The 12,267-nt window shown below is 37.5% G+C and overlaps 1 protein-coding gene across 1 annotated transcript in view; it reads left to right on the top strand.

The window, feature by feature from the left end:
• Uev1A (Ubiquitin-conjugating enzyme variant 1A) overlaps positions 1-12,267 on the top strand; it is a 29,649-nt gene that overhangs the window by 15,368 nt on the left and 2,014 nt on the right. The window contains exon 3 of the mRNA XM_067102428.1: positions 2,330-2,455. Coding sequence (XP_066958529.1) covers positions 2,330-2,455 — 126 coding nt within the window. The remainder of the gene's footprint in view (positions 1-2,329; positions 2,456-12,267) is intronic.

The raw sequence follows: 12,267 nt of genomic DNA, 5'->3' as shown, positions 1-12,267 counted from the left end.
TCCCAGATTTGTGACTGCCTAATTTAACTGCAATGGTAGGCAGTGAAGAAGTGGCTTTTTTATGCGCAGTTAGAGCTCTGAGGGTTTACTTGGACAGACTTAAACTCTTAAGAGGAGGAGTTAAGAACTTATAATGTGCTGTTAGGAAGCCAAGCATTCCTATGTCCAAGAATGCATGATTCAGTCATTGCACACACAAGTTGATTCCTGAGCTTTTACAGTTTTTTAAATTAAAGCCTCATGGCGTCCGTGACTTAAGCACATCGTTATTTCCCTCAAAGCCTTTGCTAGAGAAGGTTTTCAGTGCTGCTTAATGGAGATGTAACTCTGTTTTTGCCACACATTATTTGCGAATTGTTCAAATTTCGATGAGATGTGTAAAGCCCTTAGTCCTATTGTTGCAACTGGTACGCTTTCTCCTGAACCAAATAGGAGAGTAATGTTGCTTTCTCTTGTTGTTGGTTGTTAGGAAATCCTGCTATTGAATTTTGGGAGCATGAAGGTACACATTGGTGTACAGGGACATGCCTAAATAGTTGTTGTCTCTGGTTTTGGACTGTTGTTTATGGGCTTTTGACTCGGGCACAAGAGTCTCAAGTACTCATTGAGATGGAGTCCTTATATCATGTAAGGGCCTTCTGACAAGTCTCGCTACAAGGGCCTCACACCCTGCTTTGGTTTCAACATCTGGCAACAGTACTTACCATTAAGGATCACACACAAGCAGGAATGTTGAGAAGTTTTTTCCCCCTCATTAAAAAGATTTTAGTTTGCTTGGCTGAACAGTTGTTTCTCTGGCTGCACCAACTCACCATCCTCATTCAGTGTAGTAGTCATCTAACTCTTAACAGTAGGTAAGATTCATTCCAAATAGTGAAGATTTTTTGTGATAAAATTAATTATAGGCAGTCCCTGGTTAACGGCAGGGCTTCTGTTCCCAGCCAAGTGCTGATAACCGAAAATTGTTGTCAACTTGAATATCACAGTAATTATTATTATGGTAATAAATGGCTTTTATGACACCTTAAGCGCTGATAAACCAGTTAGTGGTGCTGACAAACCACTTACCAACGCTGTTAAACTGCTTACTGACACCAGTAAACTGCTTACCGGTGCCAAAAAATCTGATTAACGACATCGTTAGCCAAACATTATAAAACCAAAACACTGTTAACCAATGCTGCCGGTAAGCAGGGACTGCCTGTATTTGGATGCTTAACTACTGTTTGAAGTGGAAACCCCCCAGCCCCCCACATCTTACTGGTTGGTCACGAAGAATTCTGACAAGATCATAAAACATTGTAATGACAACTGGTGATTACAGTGACAGTCATACTTGGTTAGCCAAACATTATTTTGTTTTTCATTTTGAATGCTGATCGTACTTAATGGTGCAAAGATATAAGCTAACTTTTACAGTAGGCAAGTCTCCAAATAATTATATAAAAAAATGTCATTTTTTGGTATATAAGCAATAGGAAAGTAAGAAGTATAGCCCTCTGGTACATATATAAAACTCAGTATACATTTATACAACATGAACGAATGCTAAAGCAGTCCTGGAAATCCTGAATACTTGTACACCTGGGCATAGGACTAGGTAGTGGGTTGAAGTTTTAAAGAGTAAGCAACTGTTTTCTCTACACATGCCCATCATATTTTGTCCCTTTTTTTTTGCATTGGGTGAAAGTAAAATTAATCTGTAAAGCGAGAAGGTGGATGTCACATGAAATTTATTCCTCATCCATCATGATGCCATCTTATGATATCCAAAAAAGGGTGCACCTGGTGGTAGCAGAAATATAGAAGCCATGCTGTCACCATGTATTGTATTAATATACAGAGGAACTGAAACATCTCAATGATGCAGTTCCAAGGTTTTCAAAATACCTTTTGAGCAGTTGAGTTCTTATGTTGGTATTTTGATCATATAGTAGCAAAGGATTGAAAAAAAATGGCATAACAGTACCAGCACTCCTTGCTTGTCACACTGCTTGAGAATCTTTATCCATCCCACTGTGTGTTAGGAAATTAAATGTTTACCCTCTCAGTTAAGAATATAAAGATACTTGATCATGGTAGGGCACTATTTCAAGCATGCTGTTATGTAGTTGAAGCTTAAGTGCCAGGATAGATTTTATAAAAGTTTAGTCAGTTTAATACAAGAAAATTTCATGCTCGTTTGCTCACTGTACCATTCTCATTCCCCTTGTAATTTGAAGAGGTCATTAATTTTTTTTCTGTAGAAAAACTGGGTCTAAATTAGACCTGTTTACATGCATAGACATTAATCAATGAACTTGTATTAATTTTGCTCCTTTCCTTTCAGACAAATTTTGAGAATCGAATGTATTCTTTAAAAGTAGAGTGTGGTGCAAAATATCCAGATGAACCACCTAATATTCGCTTTCTTAGTCGGATCAACATGCATGGAGTTAACAGTCAGACTGGTGTTGTAAGTACTTTTCATTTTCTTACTTCCATTTTATTTTGCCTTATTCTTGTTAACTGAGTGGTTAGTAGCAAAAAATATGGGCCCTCAAGTTATCTGCACACCCCGTAACCCATCTCCCCCCGTACCCAGAAATCCTCACCTGACTACCACTTGTGTCTTATACAGTTATTATCCTACTAAGGATGGGGTTAGGTTCCAAAAAACCCATCGTTTGTTGGAAAAACATGTCTTGAATATAGCCTATCGATACTACACTAAGGTATTCTGTACCACCTTTTCATATATGGTAGCCTAGCCTACACTATAAAGTACTCTCTATACATATATGGTATAGTAATTATTAATATCAGCTAATTCTGGAGGTTCATGCAGATTGACTTCAGATAATTCAATACAAATAGAAATTGAATAACAAACAAGAATTAGCTTAATCTGCACTATGGTATATCATATACATATATGGTAGCTTAGCCTGCATTATACTGTAATATTCACATATTAATATTATATACAAACATCAACGTAACAAATATGCATCTTTTCCATGGATCTTTTTATAAAAAAAGTTATAAAGTTAATAATATTTTACTAGACCACTGAGCTGATTAACAGCTATGTATTTGTATCTATATTTGTATGTATTTTCATATTGCTTTCATATTATAAACTGCGATCATAAGGATCAATGTTTTGGTCTGGAAATCGATTACGCAGTAAGTGTATTTCGCCATATTTAACTCTGTTCAGAGCAGTTTTCTTGCCTCTAGTTAGTGTAAATGAATCTCTAGATACTTTATTTATATGGGACAGGGTTATTTTTCATTATACAAAGTGTGTTGAGGTTGAAATATAACTTTAAATGCGTCTCATTGTGAAATTAACTTGGCTTTTTTTCGCTAATAGACAAAGTTGGCCTTTGGGGGCATGTTGTTATGTGTAACAAATCAAGATTCCATTTGCTATTTTCACTTGATTTCATCATAATATGAGATTTATCTTTTAACGGCGTGAAAACAGCAGTAATGTATGTTCTTTCATGCCCAGTAGTTTTGATTGAAATACTTTTCTCTCCAATTTTACGTACGGTTGAGTTTCACCCATGTTGCTGATGCACGATAACTTATACAGTAGTCATTAGCAGCTTGAACATTGTTTTCTCAGTTTCAGCTATAACTTTCAGCTTAAATTTAGGACACGCGGACAACACCATGGCTCTTGCTTATATTCACAGACGCGGGGGTGGGCCACTCATTCCTTCTCTCTGTACAAGATGGCGAGGGATCTCCTCCTGTGGGCTGAGGGGAACCAAGTCTCTCTTGTCACCCAGTTCATTCAAGGGAGAGTGAATGTGATTGTGGATGAATTAAGCTGCCTCAAACAGGTCCTTCCAATTGAATGGACCTTAGACCCGATAATCTGCAACAATCTCTGGAAACTGTGGGGCAAACCCTCAGTGAATCTCTTCACAATGTCGAGAAACCACCGTCTTCCCCTCTTTTGATCTCCAGTCCCAGATCCTCATGCATGGATCATGGACGCCATGCTTTTGGACTGGACAGACTTGGATGTGTACACCTTCCCTCTTTTCGGAATGATCAGGGAAGTAATCAACAAGTTGTCGACGCATCAGAACACCTCCATGACCCTTGTAGCCCCATTTTGGCCGAACAAGGAATGGTTTCCAGCCTTGATTCGACTCCTGGTAGACTACCCAAGACTCCTTCCACAAAAATGGTCTGTGCTCAGACAACCCCACTTTCTCAGTTTCCACCAGGGGTTATCCACTCTGGCCCTGACAGGCTTCAGACTGTCAAGCGCCTTGTCAGAGCAAAAGGATTTTCGAGACAGGCTGCAGAGACAGTTGTGAAATGCAGACAAGCTTCTTTTACAAAGCTCTACCAATCAAAATGGGCAGTCTTCAGAAGGTGGTGCAGCCACAATAATGTCTCTTCTTTTGAGACATCTATAAGCCAAATAGCTGACTTTTTGATATTCCTGAAGTCCATCAGGAAGCTGTGGACCTGTCTTCTAATCAAGATATCACTGACTTGATCAACTCCTCCGATATGTCCAAGAAAGAAAGTTCTTCCAACGTCACTTGGAACTTAGACGTTGTACTGAAGTGGCTTTCAGGTCCTCAATTCGAACCTCTTCATTCTGTTTCCCTCAGGAATCTCATGAAAAACTCTCTTTTTAGTGGCTCTTGCTACTGCCAAACGTATTAGTGAGTTACAGGCAATAGACGAGAATAGGGCTTGCACAAGAGGACGCCGTCTGCTCTCTTCCTCTTGGTTTCTTCCTAAAGAACGAGGACCCTTCTAAACCCTGGCCTAGATCCTTCATCATCAAGAACCTTATGATGATTCCTTTGTCCAGTGAGGTGCCTCAGGTACTATCTTCAGAGGACGGAAAAGATTAGAAGACCTTCAAGCAACCTCTGGTGTTCTGTAAGAAACCCAGTTCCCCCGCTCTCCAAAAATATCCTTCTGAGAGAGTTAATATTAGAAGCCCACTCTCAGATCCAGGAAGAAGCCTTTCCATTACTTAAGGTTAAGACTCATGAAATTAGGGCAGTCGCACCGTCCCTTCCTTTTAAACACAACTTGTCTCTTTCCTCGATACTACAGTCGACATTCTGGAGATGCAAGTCCACATTAGCCTTACACTATCTCAAGGACATAGAAACCATGTTTGAAAATTATTGCACTTTGGACCTTAATCCGCCTTGACTTAAGGTTTTGAGTCAATGGGAAGGCTGGGGGGTACGCTATACCTGGAGTACCCACCAGTTCGTACTTTATTTTTGATAATGGTTTGGTTTTGGTTTTATTGATTGAGGTTTGGTTTTATTCTGTGTAGGTGATAGTGTTGTCATTTTGTATTCTGGTCTTTGCCCAGGACAAGGGCATCTTTTAAAACTTTGTCAGCATACGGTGTACTTCCTCCACTGCAAAGTTCCCACTAATGCAGTGGCGACCCTTGGCTATACTGCCACGTCCACTACAAGTTGAGAGACACACCGACGAGAGGCAGTACCTACCTGCAGCAGCTCTCTCAACAGGTAAGGAAACAACAAACATTTATTCAGCGTTAGCAACCTTCCTATTTCAAATTCATTACTCACTTAATGCTTTGGAGTAGAATGTGTCCATGATCTTTCCCACCTCCTAATAATGTGGAATCAGCTATGTTGTTACTTTGTAAGCTACTTATTTAAAAGTGACATTTTTATGATAAAATAAAGTTTTATATACACTTAACAAGTAATTACATGATCGGAGCCTTGTCCTCCTCCCCTTGCATGGACATTAGAGCATAAAACGAATTGAGCTCTCCACTGGGTTGTTTCCTTGAGTCCCAGATGGTGGGCAGGACCTTGTCACCTACACACTAACAATAACAGCACCACAGTGCGAATTTTGTATTTCTAAGCTGCCGTAGGTTAGGGAAACAATAGCTATGTAATTACTTGGTAAGTATATATAAAACTATTTTATCATAAAAATATCATATATATATATATATATATATATATATACATACATACATACATACATACATACATACAGCAAAACCCCAGATTTATGGGATGCGTTACAGCACCCCACAATAGCTGAAATCCTCGAATACTTAAAACCCCTGTAAAAACACTTGGAACTGCCTATTTTGATAGTTTAAACACAAGAAAAACCCTCTAAAAATGGTTATACCCAAGTATTTTAAGTTTTATGATAAAAAAGTGCATTTATTCAGGAAAATATGAAAATACAGTAATTAGTGAATATTTCTCAGTGAAAAATACCACAAATGGGCAAATTTTCCGCTAATAATGGGTAGATATGCTCCACAGAGAAACCTGTGAATACGTGAATCCGCGAATCATGAGAACGCGAATACGGGGGTTTACTGTGTATATATATATATATATATACTGTATATATGTGTATATATATATGTATATACAGTATGTATATGTATATATATGCATGTATTTATATATATGTATATATACATATACATACATACACACACACACACACACACACATATATATATATATATATATATATATATATATATATATATATATATATATATGAAATTATAATCACACTTGTATTTTGTACGTGATTCATTTATCATTTGATTACCACAGGTGAAAAATAAGAGACGGGGTGGGGTGTAGGTCCCCCGTCTCTTATTTTTCACCTGTGGTAATGTTGTGATATACAGTGGACCTCCCGTATTTGCAGGGGATGTGTCCCACACCCCCCTCTGATAGCTAAATACTTAAAACACCTCTAAAAACAGTTAGAACTGCCCATTTTGATAGTTTAAACACAGAAAAACCCTGTGAAAATGCATATACCTGAGTATTTTAATAGTTTTATCACAAAAGTGCATTTATTCATGGAAATGATATGAATTTAGTAATTATTTCTCAGTGAAAAATACCGCTGAATAGGCGAATTTTCTGCTAATAATGGCTAGATATGTCTCACAGAGAAACCATGAATGCGTGAGTCTGCAAATCATGAGAACACGAATACGGAGTTTTACTGTATATATACTGTGTATATATATATATATATATATATATATATATATATATATATATATATATATATATATATATATATATAGATAGATAGATAGATGTATGTATATGTGCTTTTGTAATATATACTGTATATATGTATACATATGTATACATATATGTATACACATACGTATTTGTTTTTTACATACATCCCCAAAGGGCTGGTACTAAACACGGCACCCATTTTGCAGGTCAACTTGCTTATTGCTTAAATTATATTTTATATAAAAGGGGGAGAGAGTGATGGAAACACAACCACAGATTTATCAACTAACATGAGTCAACAAGGAAGTAGAGAGAGAGAGATTTATCCAATTTTATGCAGAGCCTACAAGATACTCCAACTATACTGCCCAGGATTGCGAATTGAAATGATGTTCCCTTTCACTCGCCACGCATGAATACATTGAGTGATGCCATGTAACACTTTTCCATCTATTTCAAAGAGAGATTACACTTGTTTCCAAATATAGGCAATCCCTGCTTACCAGTGTTATAGGTTAACTGCGTTTCGGTGTTATGGCGCTTGGCTGTCGCTGTTAACTGGAATTTCGGCACCGATATCTGGTTAATGGTACCTTTAAGCTGGTTTTTCGGTTCTGTTATCGCCAGTTTTCAGTTAGCGGTGCTTGGCTGGGGATGGAACCCTTGCCGTTAACCGGGCTGCCTGTGCTATACCAAATTTTTTTTCTGTTTGAGAAACTATATGTGTAAGTGTATGTGTGCATGTATGTATACATGTATATATCCAAATGTCCAAATCTATAGCCATCACTAATGTTTGTTTTGCTTCATCATACACGTGGCAGTGCCAGTACTGTTCTTCTTGCTCCAAACCCTTCAAACCAAATTTACGAAATTATAAGAGGTCTAGAGCTGAAAAGAGGAAGGTTGGTAGTACGTGCTTACCACCTTCATGTACCCGGTATACTGTGCAATAGACTTGAATGGTGGTGCTCCCTGTACCCCCAAACAAACTGTCGATAGAGAAGAGGTTAAACCTACGCCCAGGTTTTGTTTTTTCCCTACTGTCATGCAGCATGAAACAAAGAATGTTAACTAGTGTCATTACACTTTCATACGACATAGAATGGTCAGCACTACACCTGGTAAAATTTACTAGATGTTGGGGCAGTGGAAAGACCATTGAAGTTGCCTCGCAGGTTTATCCCTGGTCAGATGCAGAGTCATAGTGGAAAGTTTGCTTCTTTGAGTGAAAGGAACAACATGTTGGTTTGATAATTGGTGATTCAGAAAGAACAAAACTACCTACAGAGTGGCCATTACATCCGTAAGTTCAGCAGTTGCTGTGGGATTAGAGGAATGCTCAAATGTAGACTTACCAGCACAGAGATGAACAGGAACAACTAGTCGATTACTATGTACTCCTTTGAGGGCCCTCAGGCTTGAGTAGTGAATGTGTTGCCTTGAGTTTGGCCTGATTCAAACTCATAGGTCTTCCTCCTCTATCTACTGTAAGGAAGTATTGAGCAAATTTTAACTTCAAGAATTGCTTACTGACTCCTGTAGAGCCTTAGTAGCCTCAGAGCAAATGATTTTTTAACTTTCTAGCTCTCTTGCTAGATGTCTCTCTTAATCTTCCATTAAGGAGAAATTGACTCAAACTACAGAATTCCATGCACTTCCACGAATTTCTGTATCACACTTAAACACTTGGAGGTGCTCAACTGTCTCCTCCCAGTAAGGGGATTTGCAAAGTTATCATGGAATCTAGCCTTAATCAAGTGGAAAACAACTGTGGCCTTGTGTCAGAAGCAGTGGTTTGTGTATTACTCAGAGTGCTGTTCTAAAGGAATTTTCAGCACCTGGAACCTTGTAGACATCAAAGTTTCACTGCTTTCTTAGATATAGTAAGACATTTTTGCTGTCTACTTTCCTCGGTATTGTGTCATTTGCTATTAGATCTGGCTAATGATCAGCACCTTAAGGTGTTGAGATTGGAGCCCCTTCATCTCAGTATCAGTCTCTCACTGGAATTTAGACACAGGTTTAAGTTTTATCTGCAGATTCTTGTGAGCCTCTGGAATGAGTTCCATTGCATTACTTACTATGAAACCTTCTATTTAGCACTTTCAGCAGTTAAAAGAGTAAATTTATTGGAAGCACTCTCCTTAAAGCTGTTTTAAAGGGAATACTATTATATCTTTTTGTCTTAGAGCTTAGAATGCTGTAAGGCTAAGTATTTCAGAGAACTGAAAGAATTCCAACTTAACCTCTTTGGTGGGGAACAAGAGGAAACACTTCTCTGTCCTGTTGGGGAAATTAAAACTTACTCAGATAGGTTAAGTCTGGAAGAGGGAGTTATCCTTTTGTTTTGTGATTTTAGAAACCTAGAACATCTTTGTCAAAGGGTAACCCTGGAGGAGGCAAAGTTAACATTTTGTTTTGTGGTTTTAGAAAACCTAGGTGTCTTTGTCAAAGGTTAAGCCTGGAAGAGGCAAAGTCAACCTTTTGTTTTATGGTTTTAGAAAACCTAGATGTCTTTGTCATTGGTTAAGCTAGGAGGAGGCAAAGTTAACTTTTTTTGTTTTGTGGTTGTAGAAAACCTAGAATGTCGTTGTCAAAGGTTAAGCCTGGAAGATGCAAAGTTAATTTTTTGTTCTGTGTTTTCATAAACCTAGAACATGTTTGTCAAAGAACACAAGGTTCTCTGTGACGCAGTTGGTTAGGTCAGTGCATGAGAACTAGCTCCATACCTTTTAGCTTTATTGAAGGTAAACATTCATAATGTGAGAACAGTTGCAACTTCATTTAGTGTTATGACAATTTGTTGCATGAGGATGGAATTAATGCGGTGCAGTAGAAGTGCAGTTTGGTTTTGCCCACTCACTACCTTGAGCATGCAGAATCATTTTTGAAAACGGTAAAGCCCTTAGTCCTCTACTAGTAGCCGATAATCTTTTCTTGAACCGAAGAAAGGGCAATTGTTTAGGCTCTCTAAATCTTGGGTGTTAATATTTTGGGGAACATGTAGGTACATATATTGTATAGGAGCGTACCTGTGTATGATAAAAATATTTTTTTTTTTAGTGACTCGTTTTATTGGGCTTTTGGGCCCAGGCACAGGACTCCACTTCTGTTTCATTCTGGCTGAATTGAAGCAGTTTTCTCTGCAAGGCTGCTCTTTGCTGCACATGCATGAGACCCTTGCTCCCTGAATGGAATCCAACTTCTGGTGGTAGTAAGATCCAGAAAGGATTCCAGATCAGGTAAAGATGTTTTGGGTGGAAGAAACCTTTAGCTGAAGTGGCTGACAGATTTTTTATCTAGCTACACTACCCACTGTCCTATCCTAAATGTGGGAATCAGCTAACTTTAACAGTAAGTAAGATTCATCCCAAATAATATAAATTTTCATAATAAAATTTATTATTTGGATACTTACCTACTGTTAAAGTAGACCCCACCCAGCATCCCCACAAATTATTGGGCTGGCAAGGAGAATTCTGACAAAAGCTAAAGCATTCGAAATACACCTGGTGGAGAACAGGTGAACCAGGCGGTCATTTGGGCAGCCATTTGATCTTTTGTTTGAATGCCGACTCGCCTATCGACATGGAGATATAAGCGAACTTGAACAGTAGGTAAGTATCCAAATAATAAATTTTATTATGAAAATTGATATTTTTTTTGAACTCTCAAGTTGGATGATGAACTGTTAAAATAGGCAGTTATAAGCATTTTAGGGGTGTATATACTTAAGAGTAACAGTTTTAGGAGTGTAATGTAAGATGACTTTGGGTGTTTTGGTATGATGGTTTGGGGTGTATTTTTGTTTGAAATATTAAATTGTTGTAGAATAGTTTAAAGTATTTTTCTGTTTGAACTGTTAAATTAGGTTGTGAACTCTTAAAGTAGGCAGTTATAAGCATTTTAGTTTAAGGGGTATTACAGTGTATTTGGCAATTATAAGCATTTTTAGCGGGGATTTTGCATTTCCTGTGTGGGTTCTGGAACCTATCCCCACAAAAAAGTGGGCGTCAACTGTACTTAGAGTTCCTTGCAGTGTCCCTTTGGCCCTAGCTGCAACCGCTTTCATTCATTTTACTGTCTGTCCATATTCTCTTTCTCCATGTTACTTTCTACCCTCTCATAACAATTGTTTCATAGTGCAACTGAGGTTTTTCTCCAGTTATACCTTTAAAATTTTGTTTCCTTTTCTATCCTGAATGACCTCATAGGTCCCAGCACTTGGCCTTTGGCTTACAAAGTCCAAGTGCTGGGACCTGAAACCATATTCCAGTTTCTATTGACAGTTGTTATTGTCAGTATATTGAAGGTTTATTGGTATGTGTATATTTATACTTTTATGGTGATGAAATAATGTCTGAGATGAGATTCAGTACAGCATAACCTGTATTTGAGTACTGTAGTGTAAAATACATTTTATAGCATGTATCAAAATAAAAAAAAATTACAGTTTTTATATTTAAAGCAAAGGACTGAAAAAAAGATAACATAAATAATAGGTAACATGTAAAGCTTGTATAGGTGAGTGAATGTGTTAATGAAAAGATTCCAGTAGTTTTTTAAATTCAAATACATTTAGATAAAAGGGAGGTGTGACCGTAAGCCTATTTCTTTAAGAAAACCAGCAATTATGATGCAAGTAGGATTAAATTAATCAGCTTTTATTGTTCTGGTTTCATTTTGAAGGCGATTAAGCAAACTTAGGTTACTCACGTGCACTTTCAAATGGAATACCTAAACACTCCTACACCTAGTACATGTTGTATGCTTCAACGCTGAAGCATCTTTCTTTTAATACACATTAGGCCAACTATTTGAACTGAGCAGTCTTTAATGTATTGAGCATTAATGATAGTGTACAGGTGACCCCTAGTATTCGTGGGGGGTGCATATCACAACCCCTGTGAATGGCTAAAATCTGCAAAGACTTGACACCCCTCTAAAAACACTTATAACTGACTATTTTGATAGTTCAAACAGCAAAAAAAAAAACTCTAAAAATGCATTTAGTCACAAAAATATGAAGATACAGTAGTTAGTGAATATTTCTCTGAAAAATACTAACTAAAGAAGTATTCATGAACAGAGATTTCTTTGATCAGTGCATTACACAGCATTGTATTTTATAATTTGACTCGATTAAATTAAATTATTTTAAAGGAGTTTAGGTTTTGGTTTTTCTGTATAATTTTGGCATATTCTAGAATACTAGAGGTCAAGT

Source organism: Macrobrachium rosenbergii, chromosome 59, assembly GCF_040412425.1.
Source record: "Macrobrachium rosenbergii isolate ZJJX-2024 chromosome 59, ASM4041242v1, whole genome shotgun sequence".
NCBI lineage: Eukaryota > Metazoa > Arthropoda > Malacostraca > Decapoda > Palaemonidae > Macrobrachium > Macrobrachium rosenbergii.
Note: the sequence above shows the minus strand (reverse complement) of the source record. Positions and strands in the feature narration are given on the sequence as shown.